The sequence below is a fragment of the Natrix helvetica genome, assembly GCF_964273705.1.
Source record: "Natrix helvetica genome assembly, chromosome: 2".
NCBI lineage: Eukaryota > Metazoa > Chordata > Lepidosauria > Squamata > Natricidae > Natrix > Natrix helvetica.
Window position 1 is genome coordinate 83,887,711 of NC_138552.1, and position 12,818 is coordinate 83,900,528.

The window sequence follows — 12,818 nt, forward strand, 5'->3', positions numbered from 1 at the left end:
GGTCAAATTTTCTAGATGCAAAGCTGCTTTTGGGCAGCTTCTGAATAGCCTCATCTGTCAAACACGAGCCACAGGTATCCAGTCATTCAGCAGCTTCAAATCGGGATACCAAGTTGTACGAATGTGATAATGTGCAATTAAAACAACATTGCGGTGAAGGAGGGGAGGGCTGGACTCCTCAGAGGAAGTGGAAAAGCTTGGTTCAAGCTGAATGAAACACTTGGCTTATTGATTAATTTAACACATGAGTTTGTAAAGGGCAAATGTTTCCATTTTGGGAATGACAAATTGCTTTTTATAGGCCAACAGCAAACAAGTATTTCATCTAATGAGAAGATCGTGGAAAAAAAAAACCCAGTGAAAGACCAGTTGCCAGTTGAAGTCTCTCTTTCTCTGTGATTTAGGAGCACCCAATAAAATATGAGAACTGTGTGAACTTTTCATGACTCAGTAGAACATGTTTGTGGCTGGATATTTCTTTATATTGACATTTCAAGGACTCTTCATGCAAATGATATAAACAAAAGCTGCCATGCTTTCGTGGCCTTCTTCTACAGAATGGGGATTGAAATACAGCCAGTTACACATGAAAGTATATTTTAGCTCTTATGGTGGCTTATGGATTTTTGTGTTAAATAGTGACATATGTATTGGGGGAAGGGGTGGCGTAGAAACAAAATCAGATTTCCATATTTTTAGTTGATGCTGCCAACTAAAGCACCCATAATTCTTCCTCCTCCTCTTCCTTCTCAACTTACAACCATCATTTCTGTGCCAATTCTTTCCCCTTCCTGCTATTGTAGATTTATATGGGATTAATTTTTTTTTAGACATTATAGGCTCCTGTCTTGGCCCAAGCTCATGAATTATGCAACCCCACCCATTTCTCCTTCTGGTGGCCTATGAACAAGCTCACATCAGAGGCCCCACAAAATCAGCCAGCGTTCAGGACTTAACCCATATTCAAATTTCATGATGTGGATGACCAGAATGCAGATAGGTGAATCTGCATTAGGTAAAGGTAAAGGTTCCCCTTGCATGAGCATGCTAGTCATTTCCAATTCTAGGGGAGCAGTGCTAATCTCCATTTCAAAGCCGAAGAGCCAGCGCTGTCTGAAGAGATCTCCGTGGTCATGTGGCCAGCATGACTAAACACGGAAGGCGCATGGAATTCTGTTACCTTCCCACCAAAGGGGGGCCCTATTTTTTCTACTTGCATTTTTACATGCTTTCGAACTGCTAAGTTGGCAGAATCTGGGACAAGTATTGGGAGCTCACTCAGTTAGGTGGCACTAGGGATTTGAACCGCTGAGCTGCTGACCTTTCTGATCGACAAGTTCAGCATCTTAGCCACTGAGCCACCACATCCCTCGAATCTGCATTAAGGTTTATATATTTCTAGGATTCTCTCTCACTCTTCCTCCCTCCCAACAATGTGAGATTGCTACGATTCATTAAACTTTGCAGCATTCTTATTTTTAGAACATCAATCTAGACCAGGAGTATACTGCTTTAGTTTCCAGGCGCCCCATATGGAAATTTCCAAAGATGAAAGTCAAGTACATAAGACCTTAAGGAAAAACATACGAATAATTTAAATTAGCATTTTAAAAGTAATCAAAGTGAGTATAGTATCTGCATACAATTAGATGTCAAGATTGTGATTTAATTAGGCAGATAATAGCTTTAGTTACATTCTGATTTATTGATGCAACTGGCTTTCATTTCTCTATTTCTACAGCCAATTTGCTTGATCAAGGGAGTTGTGCAAAATAAATCTTAATACATATCTGGGTAGGATTATAAAAGCAAGAGATATTTATAAAGTATCTATTTATAAACTGATATGTTGCTTACGGTCATATACAAATTGTCAATGGTTTTTGAAGCTGTCCCTCCCAAGATTATTATTATTTCCATTGTAGTTCACTTCCATTCATCTTAGTAATCAGGTTTGTATGCTGTTTTCATCGCTTAGCTCAGCAGAAATCATTTACTGGTATAAATCTGACAAATACATAAAATAAGTTGTAATGGTGCTCTCTGGGAGTCTTTGTTTTGTTGCAGAGGTTTCATTGCCCAAACTAGGTAACATCATCAGTTGTTACCTATTTAGGGAAATGTAACATCTGCAAGAAAACAAGCAAGCTCAGAGAGCACCAAGGACCTCTCACTTCAAGCTGAGCTACAAGTGTTCTCCTTTATTGATAAGTTGTAACTATGCCTGTGCTTTGTTTCTTGTCTTATTTGTTTTATAATTTGTGGTGTCTTTTCAGGGAAACCACTGATAAAGTCGTCAAGAAACACCGTGACCAACCAAAACTTGCTGACGATTTCTGTTGATATCGGAAGCACAGTGAAAACAATTCCAGGAGTAAATGTGACCATTAGCTGCCAAATTGCAGGTCTGTTATAATTATATTAATGACTAGGCTTAAAGTTCTGCATTTAGGTTTCATTACATCCGATTGGAAATATCTCACCAAAGCATTTTGTTGGATTGCTAAGGATTGCTCTGCAGTGCTCATCAGCGGAAGAGCCTAGTTTAATGCAGATCTGAAATACAGCTCCAAGCTAAGTTAAATAGGATAACAGAGTTGGAGGGGATCTTGAAGGTCATCTAGTCGAACCCTCTGCTGAAGCAGGAGACCCTATGCCATTTCTGACAGATGGCTGTCTCTTCTTGAAAGCTTCCAGTGATGAAGACAAGCTGTTCCATTGGTTGATTTTTCACACTGTCAGAAAAATTCTCCTTATTTCTAGGTTGAATCTCTCCTTGATCAGTTTCCATCCATTGTTCCATATCTGGCCTTCAGTGCTTTGGAAAGCATTCCTCTCTGTTACAGCTTCTCAAATATTGGAACACCACTATCATATCATCTTGGGTCCTTCTCTTCACTAGACTAGCCATGCCCAGTTCCTACAACCATTCTTCAAATGTTTTAGCCTATTTCCCCTAATTTGCGGCATGTCAGCTTACTTAGAGGATTCTGAGTGAGATGAAACAATGGTTTAAATTGGTGTAAGGTAGTTTCATAGGTTTGGAGCATAACAAAAACCACCATCATTTTGATTTATTAATCATGAAGGCCTTAATCTTTCACTTAACCATAGGACACTTTAGTTCTGTTTTACCCAAAAATGAATCATGCATCTACCTGCTTTCCAACTCTGCTTTTAGGAGAAAATCTTTATACTGCACAACTGAAGATTGAAATGTAGCTTATCTGATAAGGCAACTTAAGGTTCTATGTAGTGAACTCTGTCTTAAGATTAGAGATACTTGTTATGACTACAACATAATTTGAAATCTATATTAGTGAAAGTCGGAATAACAAAGAACAGCAAACATATTAGAACAGTGATGGCTAAACTTTTCCAGACCAAGTGCCCAAAGCGTGCATGCACGCAAATGCATGCGTGTACACCCAAACCCCCAAAATGCAATGCATACGCACCCCACATGCATGTGCATGGCAGAGACCTGAAGACCAGCTGGCTGTCAGGAGGCATGCACACATGTACACCAGAGCTGAACTGGGGCGAAGGCTCGTGTGCCCAAAGGGAGGGCACTGTGTGCCACCTCTGGCACATATGCCATTGGTTGGCCATCATGGTATTATAACATCAGGGAAGTGCCTATGAATCAAACTTTTATGAGCCAGCTTAGCCAGTGGTGAAATTCATTTTTTTTTAATACTGGTTCTGTGGGTGTGACAGGGGACAGATACTGCAAAATCTCCATTCCTACCCTACTCTGGGGGGAGCCAGAAATGGCATTGCCAGTTCTCTGAACTACTCAAAATTTCCGCTATTGGTTAAACAAATTCCGAAGAAAGTAAGAGCTAAGAGGAAGAAATATTCCTCTTTATCAAAGAAATTATATAATAAATTAATTTGGTTTAAATGGTTATTGCCAGAAGGAATGCTGATTTTCTGGGAGGGCAGCAGAATTAGAATCAATACAGCTGTGGAGGCGGAGGCCTTCATTAAAAAACACAGTGCCCTCCTAGATGAAATAGGGGACAGTACACAAGATATGAAGGAGGGAAGGGCCGTGGCTCCGCCAGTAGACAGGGGGAAGATGCAACAGTGAAAAGATTCAGGTCACAAAAATGAGTTTGAAACATTATTGCAATTGTTGTTATAATGTAATTGTTGGAAGTGACATAAAAGATGATTGAATATATTGATGATATAATGTAAAAGAAAAAGCTGCTAATGTCTATCTTTAAATTTTTGATGTTTTTTTTTCTGTAAAAGTTGTGAGATTTGGGGGGATTTCCACCTTTCGCATGATGTAGCTGTCAAAATTTTCTATACCTATTTACTCTTTTCCTATAAACATTTGTAAAAACCAATAAAATTCTTTTTTTAAAAAAAAATTCCGCTATTGGTTCTCCAGAACCTGTCAGAATCTGCCCGGATTTTACCTCTGAGCTTAGCCTTTTATGAGCAACGTAACTTGTCAGAAGAAATTGCCTGACAGTTAGAACAATTAATCAGTGGAACGACTTGTCTCCAGAAGTTGTGAACGCTCCAACACTGGAAGTTTTTAAGAAGATGTTGGATAACATTTGTCTGAAGTGGTGTGGGGTTTCCTACCTAGCCAGGTGGTTGGACCAGAAGATCTCCAAGGTCCCTTCCAACTCTGTTATTCTATTCTATTCTATTACATTTTGAGTAAACCTACTAAAGAGCTCGTTTTTTGGGAAAGCAATCCATAATTTAGAAAAGGCAATCAAAATAATAAAAAATGTTCCTCTCTGCCATATTTTAATATACAAAGTGATTTGTAACATATTTTTTTATTTCTGGACTCTGGAAGGAATATGTTCAGGAATTGTGGCTTCCTGCTTTGAAAGATGTTGCAGGTTAATACCAGGCCTTGGCATTGGAAACAAGTCTTGGCAACAAGCAGGAGTCCACGAAATGAGAAACCATGTCCAGTTTGGATCAGAGTTGCCAACTTTTCTGACATTTCTGGATTTTCATAGAGTAAAGCCTTAAGTGCTTTTCCTTCAGCCATCTTGGAATTTATGGGGAGAGGGGAGGAAATTGTAAGCTAATATGAGAGAATGGGTCATAAGGTATTATTCCATACTGAACATTTCTGGCTTTGGGACCTACAGGAGTGAGTTATAAGAGCAGAAAACAAGAATTGGGTAGAACAAGGGATGGAAAGTAATACTTTGTATTTGATGGATGATACAGCCCACCAAAAGGATAGTCCTTAATGACAGCGAATTAGTGAATTGTTTCTACATCATTTTTTGGCCCAGAGGTACCTGAAATATTCTTCTTCCAGCTGGGGATATGATTTCTTTTGTATCGTTCATACTTTCTCTTTTGAGTACAGATGAAACTTGCTGTAAGCTGTCCAGGGATGATGGCCAATAAGACTATGTCTCCCTGATATACAGATACTCTTTGGTTTACGACCACAATTGAACCCTAAATTTCTGTTGCTAAGCGAGACATTTGTTAAATGAATTTTGTCCCATTTTACCACCTTTCTTGCCATCGCTGTTAAGTGAATCACTGCAGTTGTTAAGTTAGTAACACAGTTGTTAAGTGAATCTCAGTTTTTCCATTCACTTCACTTGTCAGAAGGTTGCAAAAGTGTCCCAGGGACATTGCAACTGTCATAAACATGAACCAGCAGCCGACTTTTGATCACGTGACTAGGGGGACACTGCAATGGTCATAAGTGTGAAAAAAGGTCATAAATAACTTTTTTCAGTGCCGTTGTAACTTTGAATGGTCATTAAATGAACTGTTGTAAGTTGAGGACTATCTGTATTCTTCCTCATTTCCTATTAAGACTGTGGATGGTAAATTACACTTTCGGTGGTGTGTGTGTGTGTGTGTGTGTGTGTGTGTGTGTAAAGTGCTATGATTTAAGACAATCTCTCCTGCTGCCTACAATTAAAGCTGTGAAGCAGCTACTACATCTTCATTTCTGCCATGTCTTCAAAAGGAAGTTTTTAGCATGTTGGAGTAAAACTCAACCCAAGTTGAGTTTGAAAACTTAATGGCTATATTCTCTTTTATTCCTGACTCTTCCTTTTCCCATGCAATGGCTTCCTGCAGATGGAACATATAAATTTGATTGATTTGTGTTTACCTTGAGGGAAGGGAATGGATAATACAGGTAATCATAGAGAAGGTTTGAAATCTGGGTATATACACTGTTCTGTATCAAATAGCGCTGTAGGTTAGAACCGCCAGATTTTACCCAGAACTGTAGCTGGATAAAATCCCCTCCCTGTTGTTTGTGCAGCCTCGATGAGAGCCAGTGTTAAGGGATTTTGTTTCACACGGTAAATCTGGCTGTAAACCATGAAATACAAACACAAAGTGAGGAAGTTTGAAAATGAAATAGGTGAGCTTGAGATTAAAAGTGCATTGCAGATATCTGTGAGCGAGAGCAATGTTAGACTGTTGCAGGGGATAATTTATGCCTTCCTGTCTCACTTCTGACTTTTCTGTAAGGCTGAAGATGAGTTATAGTTCCAGTTGATTGTGCCTTGCCACTAAATCGCCAGATCGGTTATCACCAATTGTGACAATCTCAGGCTGCCTATGCCAAAAACCTGGTGTGCAGAATAGTGCCACTAAGAAGTAACTGTGTTTCCTTCAAGTTGAGTCCCAGAGCTTGCAGAAATAAAAATCAACAAGAAGAAATGACTCCCTCTGCCAGAAACTAAAAACAAAAATCCATACACACCTTTGTTTAACATAATGGAGGGGAGACCACAGGAAAAGGGTTGAAACTAAGCAAGAAGAATTTTTTTTAAAAAAATGATGAAAGCAAAAGAGTGACGGATGTGAGGATAAGGAAAAGCAGACTGGCAGAAGATAAAGTGCAATCATTTATTGTAAATCCCAACCTATGTAAGGTTGCTAAATAGGATTGGATATCTCTCTTTGCTATAGGCATCTTCAATAAGAATGAAATTAGATGTAATCAGGAAGGTTAGACCGGATCTCCCAATTTATTTATTTTTCTTTATTTTTACAACCAGTGAAGGCAGAGGTTGAATTAGGGCCAAAGCATTGGAAGAGAGAGAAATTAGATCTTCCCCTGCTATTTGCCTATTTAAAATTGCCCCTTAAAGCTTGGCCAACCACAGGACAAAAGAGAAAGGATATGTAGTAAACCCAATAAGCTTAATTGTGTGGATCAGCTAATTCCAGTAATAATTATAAGAGCAATCCAGGCCTAGTTCCAAACTACAGGACAAGAAAGATTACAGGTAGTCCTCGATTTACAACAGTTTATTTAGTTTGAAGTTACAACGGCACTGAAAAAAGTGATTTATGACCATTTTTTTAAACTTACGGCCATTGTTGCATCCCCATTGTCACATGATCAGACACTTGGCATATGCTTGGTTCGTATTTATGACTGTTGCAGTGTGTGATCCCCTGTTGCGACCTTTTGACAAGCCAAGTCAATGGGAAAGCCAGATTGAATTAACAACTTTGTTAGTCATTTAACAACTGCAGTGATTCAGTGATTAACATCTGCGGCAAAAGTCACTTAAAGTGTTCTGTTCTTCCTTAGGAACAGAATTGTTGAGCTCAGTTGTGGTCATAAGTCACAAAATCTCCCTCTATATTCCAACAAGAGGAAGATCAGGCCAGGCACTGTGCTCTTGGAGAAGGCTGTGCCCAGTGGTGGGATTCAAACATTTTTATTACCAGTTCTGTGGGCGTGGCACAGTGTGGCTTGGTGGGCGTGGCAGGGGAAGTAAAATCTCCATTCCCATCCCATTCCAGGGGAAGGTTACTGCAAAATCCCCATTCCCTCACGGTCAGCTGGGACTTGGGAGGCAGAAAATAGATGGGGGCGGGGCCAGTCAGAGGTGGTATTTACTATCCTGTCAGAGCTAAAGAAGCTTCTTGGATGAGAAGCAAAACATCTTCAAAGAAAAAACAAGAAAGTCCAGTTGTCTCCTGAAAAAGCACCTTTGGGACATGAAAGCAACATATCTGGAACCTTCATATGTTGAAAACACTTTAAAAAAAATTCTACACTTAAACAACAACAAAAATAGACTGTAGAACGATACGTTGCTTTTGGTACCACACATCAATGCTCTTTGCAAAAAGTTCACAATGGACATTCTTTGTGTTTGTCTCTCTTTTATTGTGTTCCTACATCAGGTGTGCCTGAGGCAGAACTTACCTGGTTCAGGAACAAAATCAAGACGGCCCCTGACCTTCACATCCATGATGGGTCACTGCTGATCCAAAACGTATCTCTTTCCGACCAAGGGTTGTATTCTTGCAGGGCTGCCAACATCCGTGGGGAGGTAACGGAAAGCACACAGCTCCTAGTCCTCGGTAAGTTACAGTATGCAATCTTTTCAAGCATTAATATCTTTTGTCATTTTTTTTCTCTCCAAGCAGAAAACCTGTGATGAAAAGAGAAGAAGTATAATTTAATTGGGGGAAATCAGGTATAGATTTTTTTTTTAAATGAATACTGCATTTTCCGGTGAGGGGAACTGATAAATAATTGGAGCACTAAAGGAATTTATCTCTTTCATGCTAATATTTTTATCATGAGAAAGATAGCCAATTTGGTGTAGCGGTTAAGGCATCGGGCTAGAAACAGGAAGACTGTGAGTTCCTGTTCTGCCTTAGGCATAAAGCCAGTTGGATGGACTTGGACCAGTCAGTCTCTCTCATCCCTATGAAGGAAGCAATGGCAGACCATTTCTGGAAAACCTTGTGCTGGAAGAAATGTCCTTCTGGATTCAATTCCAAGTGGGGAAAAGATCCTGGATTCATGGAAGTTGCTTGGAAAGAAGGTTTATTGATGATGGACAGGACTAACATGGTTTGAGGTCCTGGGAGGGGAAATGGAAGAGATGCTGAGAGTGCCCTGGTTTTATGCCCACTCTGGGCTTTTAAATTTGAGCTTGTATTCTGATTGGTTGTCAGACTCCCATGGGGCCATGCAGGGGCAACTAGGCTTTCCTGAGTCCCAAGCTTGGTTGAGCCTTGCTGGATGATGATGTAAGGAAAGGATTTTGGGCAATTCCTACGATGTCTTTGCATGAAAGAGATAGATCTTTGTTATGTAGAATAGACTGACTCAGGCCTTAATGGCCCATTGACAAAGGTGGAGTTCTGAGTTTCTGCTTCCCTTTTAGGGGAAATATTCTGTCCTTTTAATATTTCCTAAAATATTTCATTTTCCTAGGAGAGGGGTAGGTGCTAACTTCCTACACTTGTTTCAACCATGTTATTAGCTTATCAGCTAGGGTGATTCATTTAACAGGTGTGGCAAGAAAGATGGAAAAATGGGGCAAAACCCACTTAGCAATAGAAATTTGGGGCTCAATTGTCATAAGTCGAGGACTACCTGTAGTATAGCAACTGTTTTCTGTGACTCTTCATCAAGGCACAAGAATGCTATCTGATATTTCAACAGTAGAGCCATGAAAGACAGCATTCCAAAATATGTGCCTGCTAATAATTCAATTGAATGAGTTTTATTTTTGAGTCCATTTAAGGCTTCACGATAAACCAAGATTTAAAACATTTAGGGGTGCATCAGGCAGATGGGCTCAAGGACCGTTAATCTTTCTCACCTTCAGACCAGCTATTTCCCTCTGCTTTGCTCTTACCTGGCAGCCACGAGAATAAAAATTGTCTTACGTAGTGGTGCGAAAGAAAGAAATCTCTGTTGTGATTGTTTTAAAAATAAAACAGAGCCACTGATTGCCGTGAATTACAAGAGGACATCTATAACACATGTCCTTGCAATATAGTTCTTTTACTCTTGTCCCCCACTTAACATGAAATATGTCGGAAGGCTGGACCTTTAAACTTGGCTGAAAAATCTCATACACATCCCCAACTCCCACTGACATCCCTGAGCATTGATAGTGACACCTCTGAACTGGGTTTGGGGAGGATCAATCAACTCTGGGGAATTTTTCTGCAGCTTTTCCAAGGGTCTGAAGGCGGAAGAGATCCTTTATCCTCCATATAACAAGCTTCCCTCCATGAAAAACACTATCCTCCTGTTTTCTGTTGTTGGAGAAGCCGGATCTGTAACAAATTGCGAAGTGACACCTACCAATTTCACACTTTGATGACAAATGCATAAATTCAGTCTGCCCGAGTTTTTTGTTTTTTTGTTTTAATATTCAACACCCCCTCCCCCCAGAAAAGGAGGGACTCGGGTCATCAGAGGGTGAAGTTTACTTTGTCTTACGTTTCTCAATAGGAAACAGTTTGAGCTTAGCTGGGTGATTTAGAAAGGCATTGTCAGGTCCAGAGCCTGAGTGATAATGTATTCCTGGGGCTGATTTATGATACTCGGTGATGGATTTCCTTGCCTAATAACATGCTTGTGCCACTTTTGCTCCATAGTGCTTGAGAAGAGAAAGACAGCAGGCTAGACGAAGCGAAAGCTACTGTAGATTTGTTGAGGGGGGGGTGCCCCTTCTGGAAACCCTGTGCTGCATTCCCAAATCATACGTCAATAGCCTTGGCAGATCTTATTTTTCAGGGCATGACTTTGGCCGTTTTTTAAAACAAAATGTTGACATAAGTTTTCTTAGCTTGTAGGAATTCCTCTTCCACCTCTCCTTCTATTTCTGCCTTATCCATCTCTCTGGCATGCAGCTTTTTTTTTTTTTTTACAAGTTGGCTTCTTTTAAAACCCATTCATTTCACCAAGATTAAGTCTTTCTGAAGGGATTACTACATAACATTAGGAATTAATCTCATCCGCAGAGAGAAAGTGCCTTATTGTATCTTTGTCTCTGTAATATATTCCCAGACCCACCGCAGCTCCCTCCTCAGTTTGAAGACATGGCGGCCACTCTGTCCCTTGTGGGGCCAGGCATTCCTTCGGTGATAACATCTCCTTCAGGAACAAGAAAAATATTGAGCCAAGGAAGCTCTGTGCTCATAGGTAAGTTCCACCCTTTTAAAAATCTACTTGTCCTAAATCTATTCTCCACACCCCCAAGAAGTTGGAAATAAATGGCAGTCCCAAATGTTTCCTCTTCCACATGTGTTCTTAGATGATTTTCCTGGCATATGATAATTTAATAAAATCAAGTATGTGTAAACCAATGGCTAAAGTCAATATGTGTGTGTATGTTCCAGCATAATTCTGGAACGCCTTGAGCAATTTCAACCAAACTTGGTACACAGATGACTTACTCTCTGGAAACAAATACTGTGGGGGTAAAACACCCTTAAAACCCCTTGGTGTGTGTGTTCTGTTAAGATACAGCCTATTGTGCCTTAAAATGGTTCCTACCGTACAGCTCAGTGGGGTTGCCATGGTAACAGCTTCACAGTACCCTACAAGGGGGCTCCCTCTGGTAAGGGATAAAATCCAACATTAGAAACTACTTTTGGTCCGGACATTTTCCCCCTGTAAATAAATACTCAAGCAATGCCAGGCTATCAGCTAGTGAAAAATAAAGAAACCCTGCTGACTCCTTGTTCACTTTCTAAGTTAATTGTAAGAATCTGTGGGTGGAGAAGAAGAATGAGTGAACTACAGTTCCTTCCTACTCACATACCAAGAGCTAGTCCATAGGATGATTGTCAGCCCAGGTTCTCTACATGTCTAGGACCTTGATTGATCATGGTTCTTCTAATCTAAATCACAAGATCTTTATTGCCAAGTTGTTCCCAGTATATTAAGAGTAATGATGAGAGTGACTGAATCCTCAGGGGAGGAAAGGGGCACAAGGTTCACCCAATTAACACTATAGTTTTACTCATTGTGTACATGAAGCATCATGTTACACAAACTTAAGAGGGAGAACTGGCCCCACAATGCTCACTTGGCCAAGTTGACTGAAGTAATGTATTTTAGAAAGTATGTTGACCTAGTAGTTAGTCTCTTGCTAATTATGACCACTAATCCTATATGGAAAAAAATATCCTTCATTTTTTGTCTTCGTTCAATTTTATGAGGGTGGAAAAAGAATCTGTTGAAATTTTGTTCTAAGGAGTATTGACATAGTTGGATTATGATGCTCTTGCACTTAATTATAAAGTGAACAAGGACATGTGGGTGAATATATTTTTCACTGAGCAGTCATTTCTTTAGTGGTCTGTAGTCTCCCTGATTTACTATGCATTGGTTAAATCCCAAGGGCCTCTTCTGATTGGTTGGTTTCAGGCAAGAAATTAGCCAGTCGGGAAGGTTCATTGTAACTGAAAGATATATATCGACTACATTCTTTTGTGTTCTCCATCACTTCCGGAAATAAACTAAATTCAAAAACACCATTAAGAGAAATTTGAAAGACTTGTTTAAGTATGTTGAGGATAAGATTTTTAAAAATCCTTTTTCAAAGGAAGAAATGTTTTCAGAAAGTTGCATGGTAGATATCAGCGCTCTTCCAGTACCCAACAATCTATCTCTCTTGTGTTATCGTTTTTCATATACAAATCCTTTCTTATCCAGCAAAGCAATAAGCCACACTGCCGTGTTCGGAATGAAGATTTCACATTTTTTAAGAGAAATTAATAAGTAACACTTAAGGGCTGTTAGTCTATCCATGACAGTTCCTTTTTTTAAGTTATTTTTTAAAAAATGGCAGCTACTGATCTGTACTTTTATATAACTCAAGAGAGATGTTGCATTTATATACAATACAATACAATAGCAGAGTTGGAAGGGACCTTGGAGGTCTTCTAGTCAAACCCCCTGCCTAGGCAGGAAACCTTATACCGTTTCAGATAAATGGCCATCCAACATCTTCTTAAAGACTTCCAGTGTTGGGGCATTTACAACTTCTGGAGGCAATTTCTGTTCCACTGAT

General features: G+C 39.7%; 1 protein-coding gene across 2 annotated transcripts in view; it reads left to right on the forward strand.

The window, feature by feature from the left end:
• Window positions 1-12,818, forward strand: part of LOC309387749 (ADAMTS-like protein 1) — a 267,422-nt gene that overhangs the window by 234,123 nt on the left and 20,481 nt on the right. For both annotated transcript variants that reach the window (XM_081944501.1, XM_081944502.1), the window contains 3 exons: window positions 2,277-2,405; window positions 8,173-8,352; window positions 10,808-10,942. In XM_081944501.1, coding sequence (XP_081800627.1) covers window positions 2,277-2,405; window positions 8,173-8,352; window positions 10,808-10,942 — 444 coding nt within the window. The remainder of the gene's footprint in view (window positions 1-2,276; window positions 2,406-8,172; window positions 8,353-10,807; window positions 10,943-12,818) is intronic.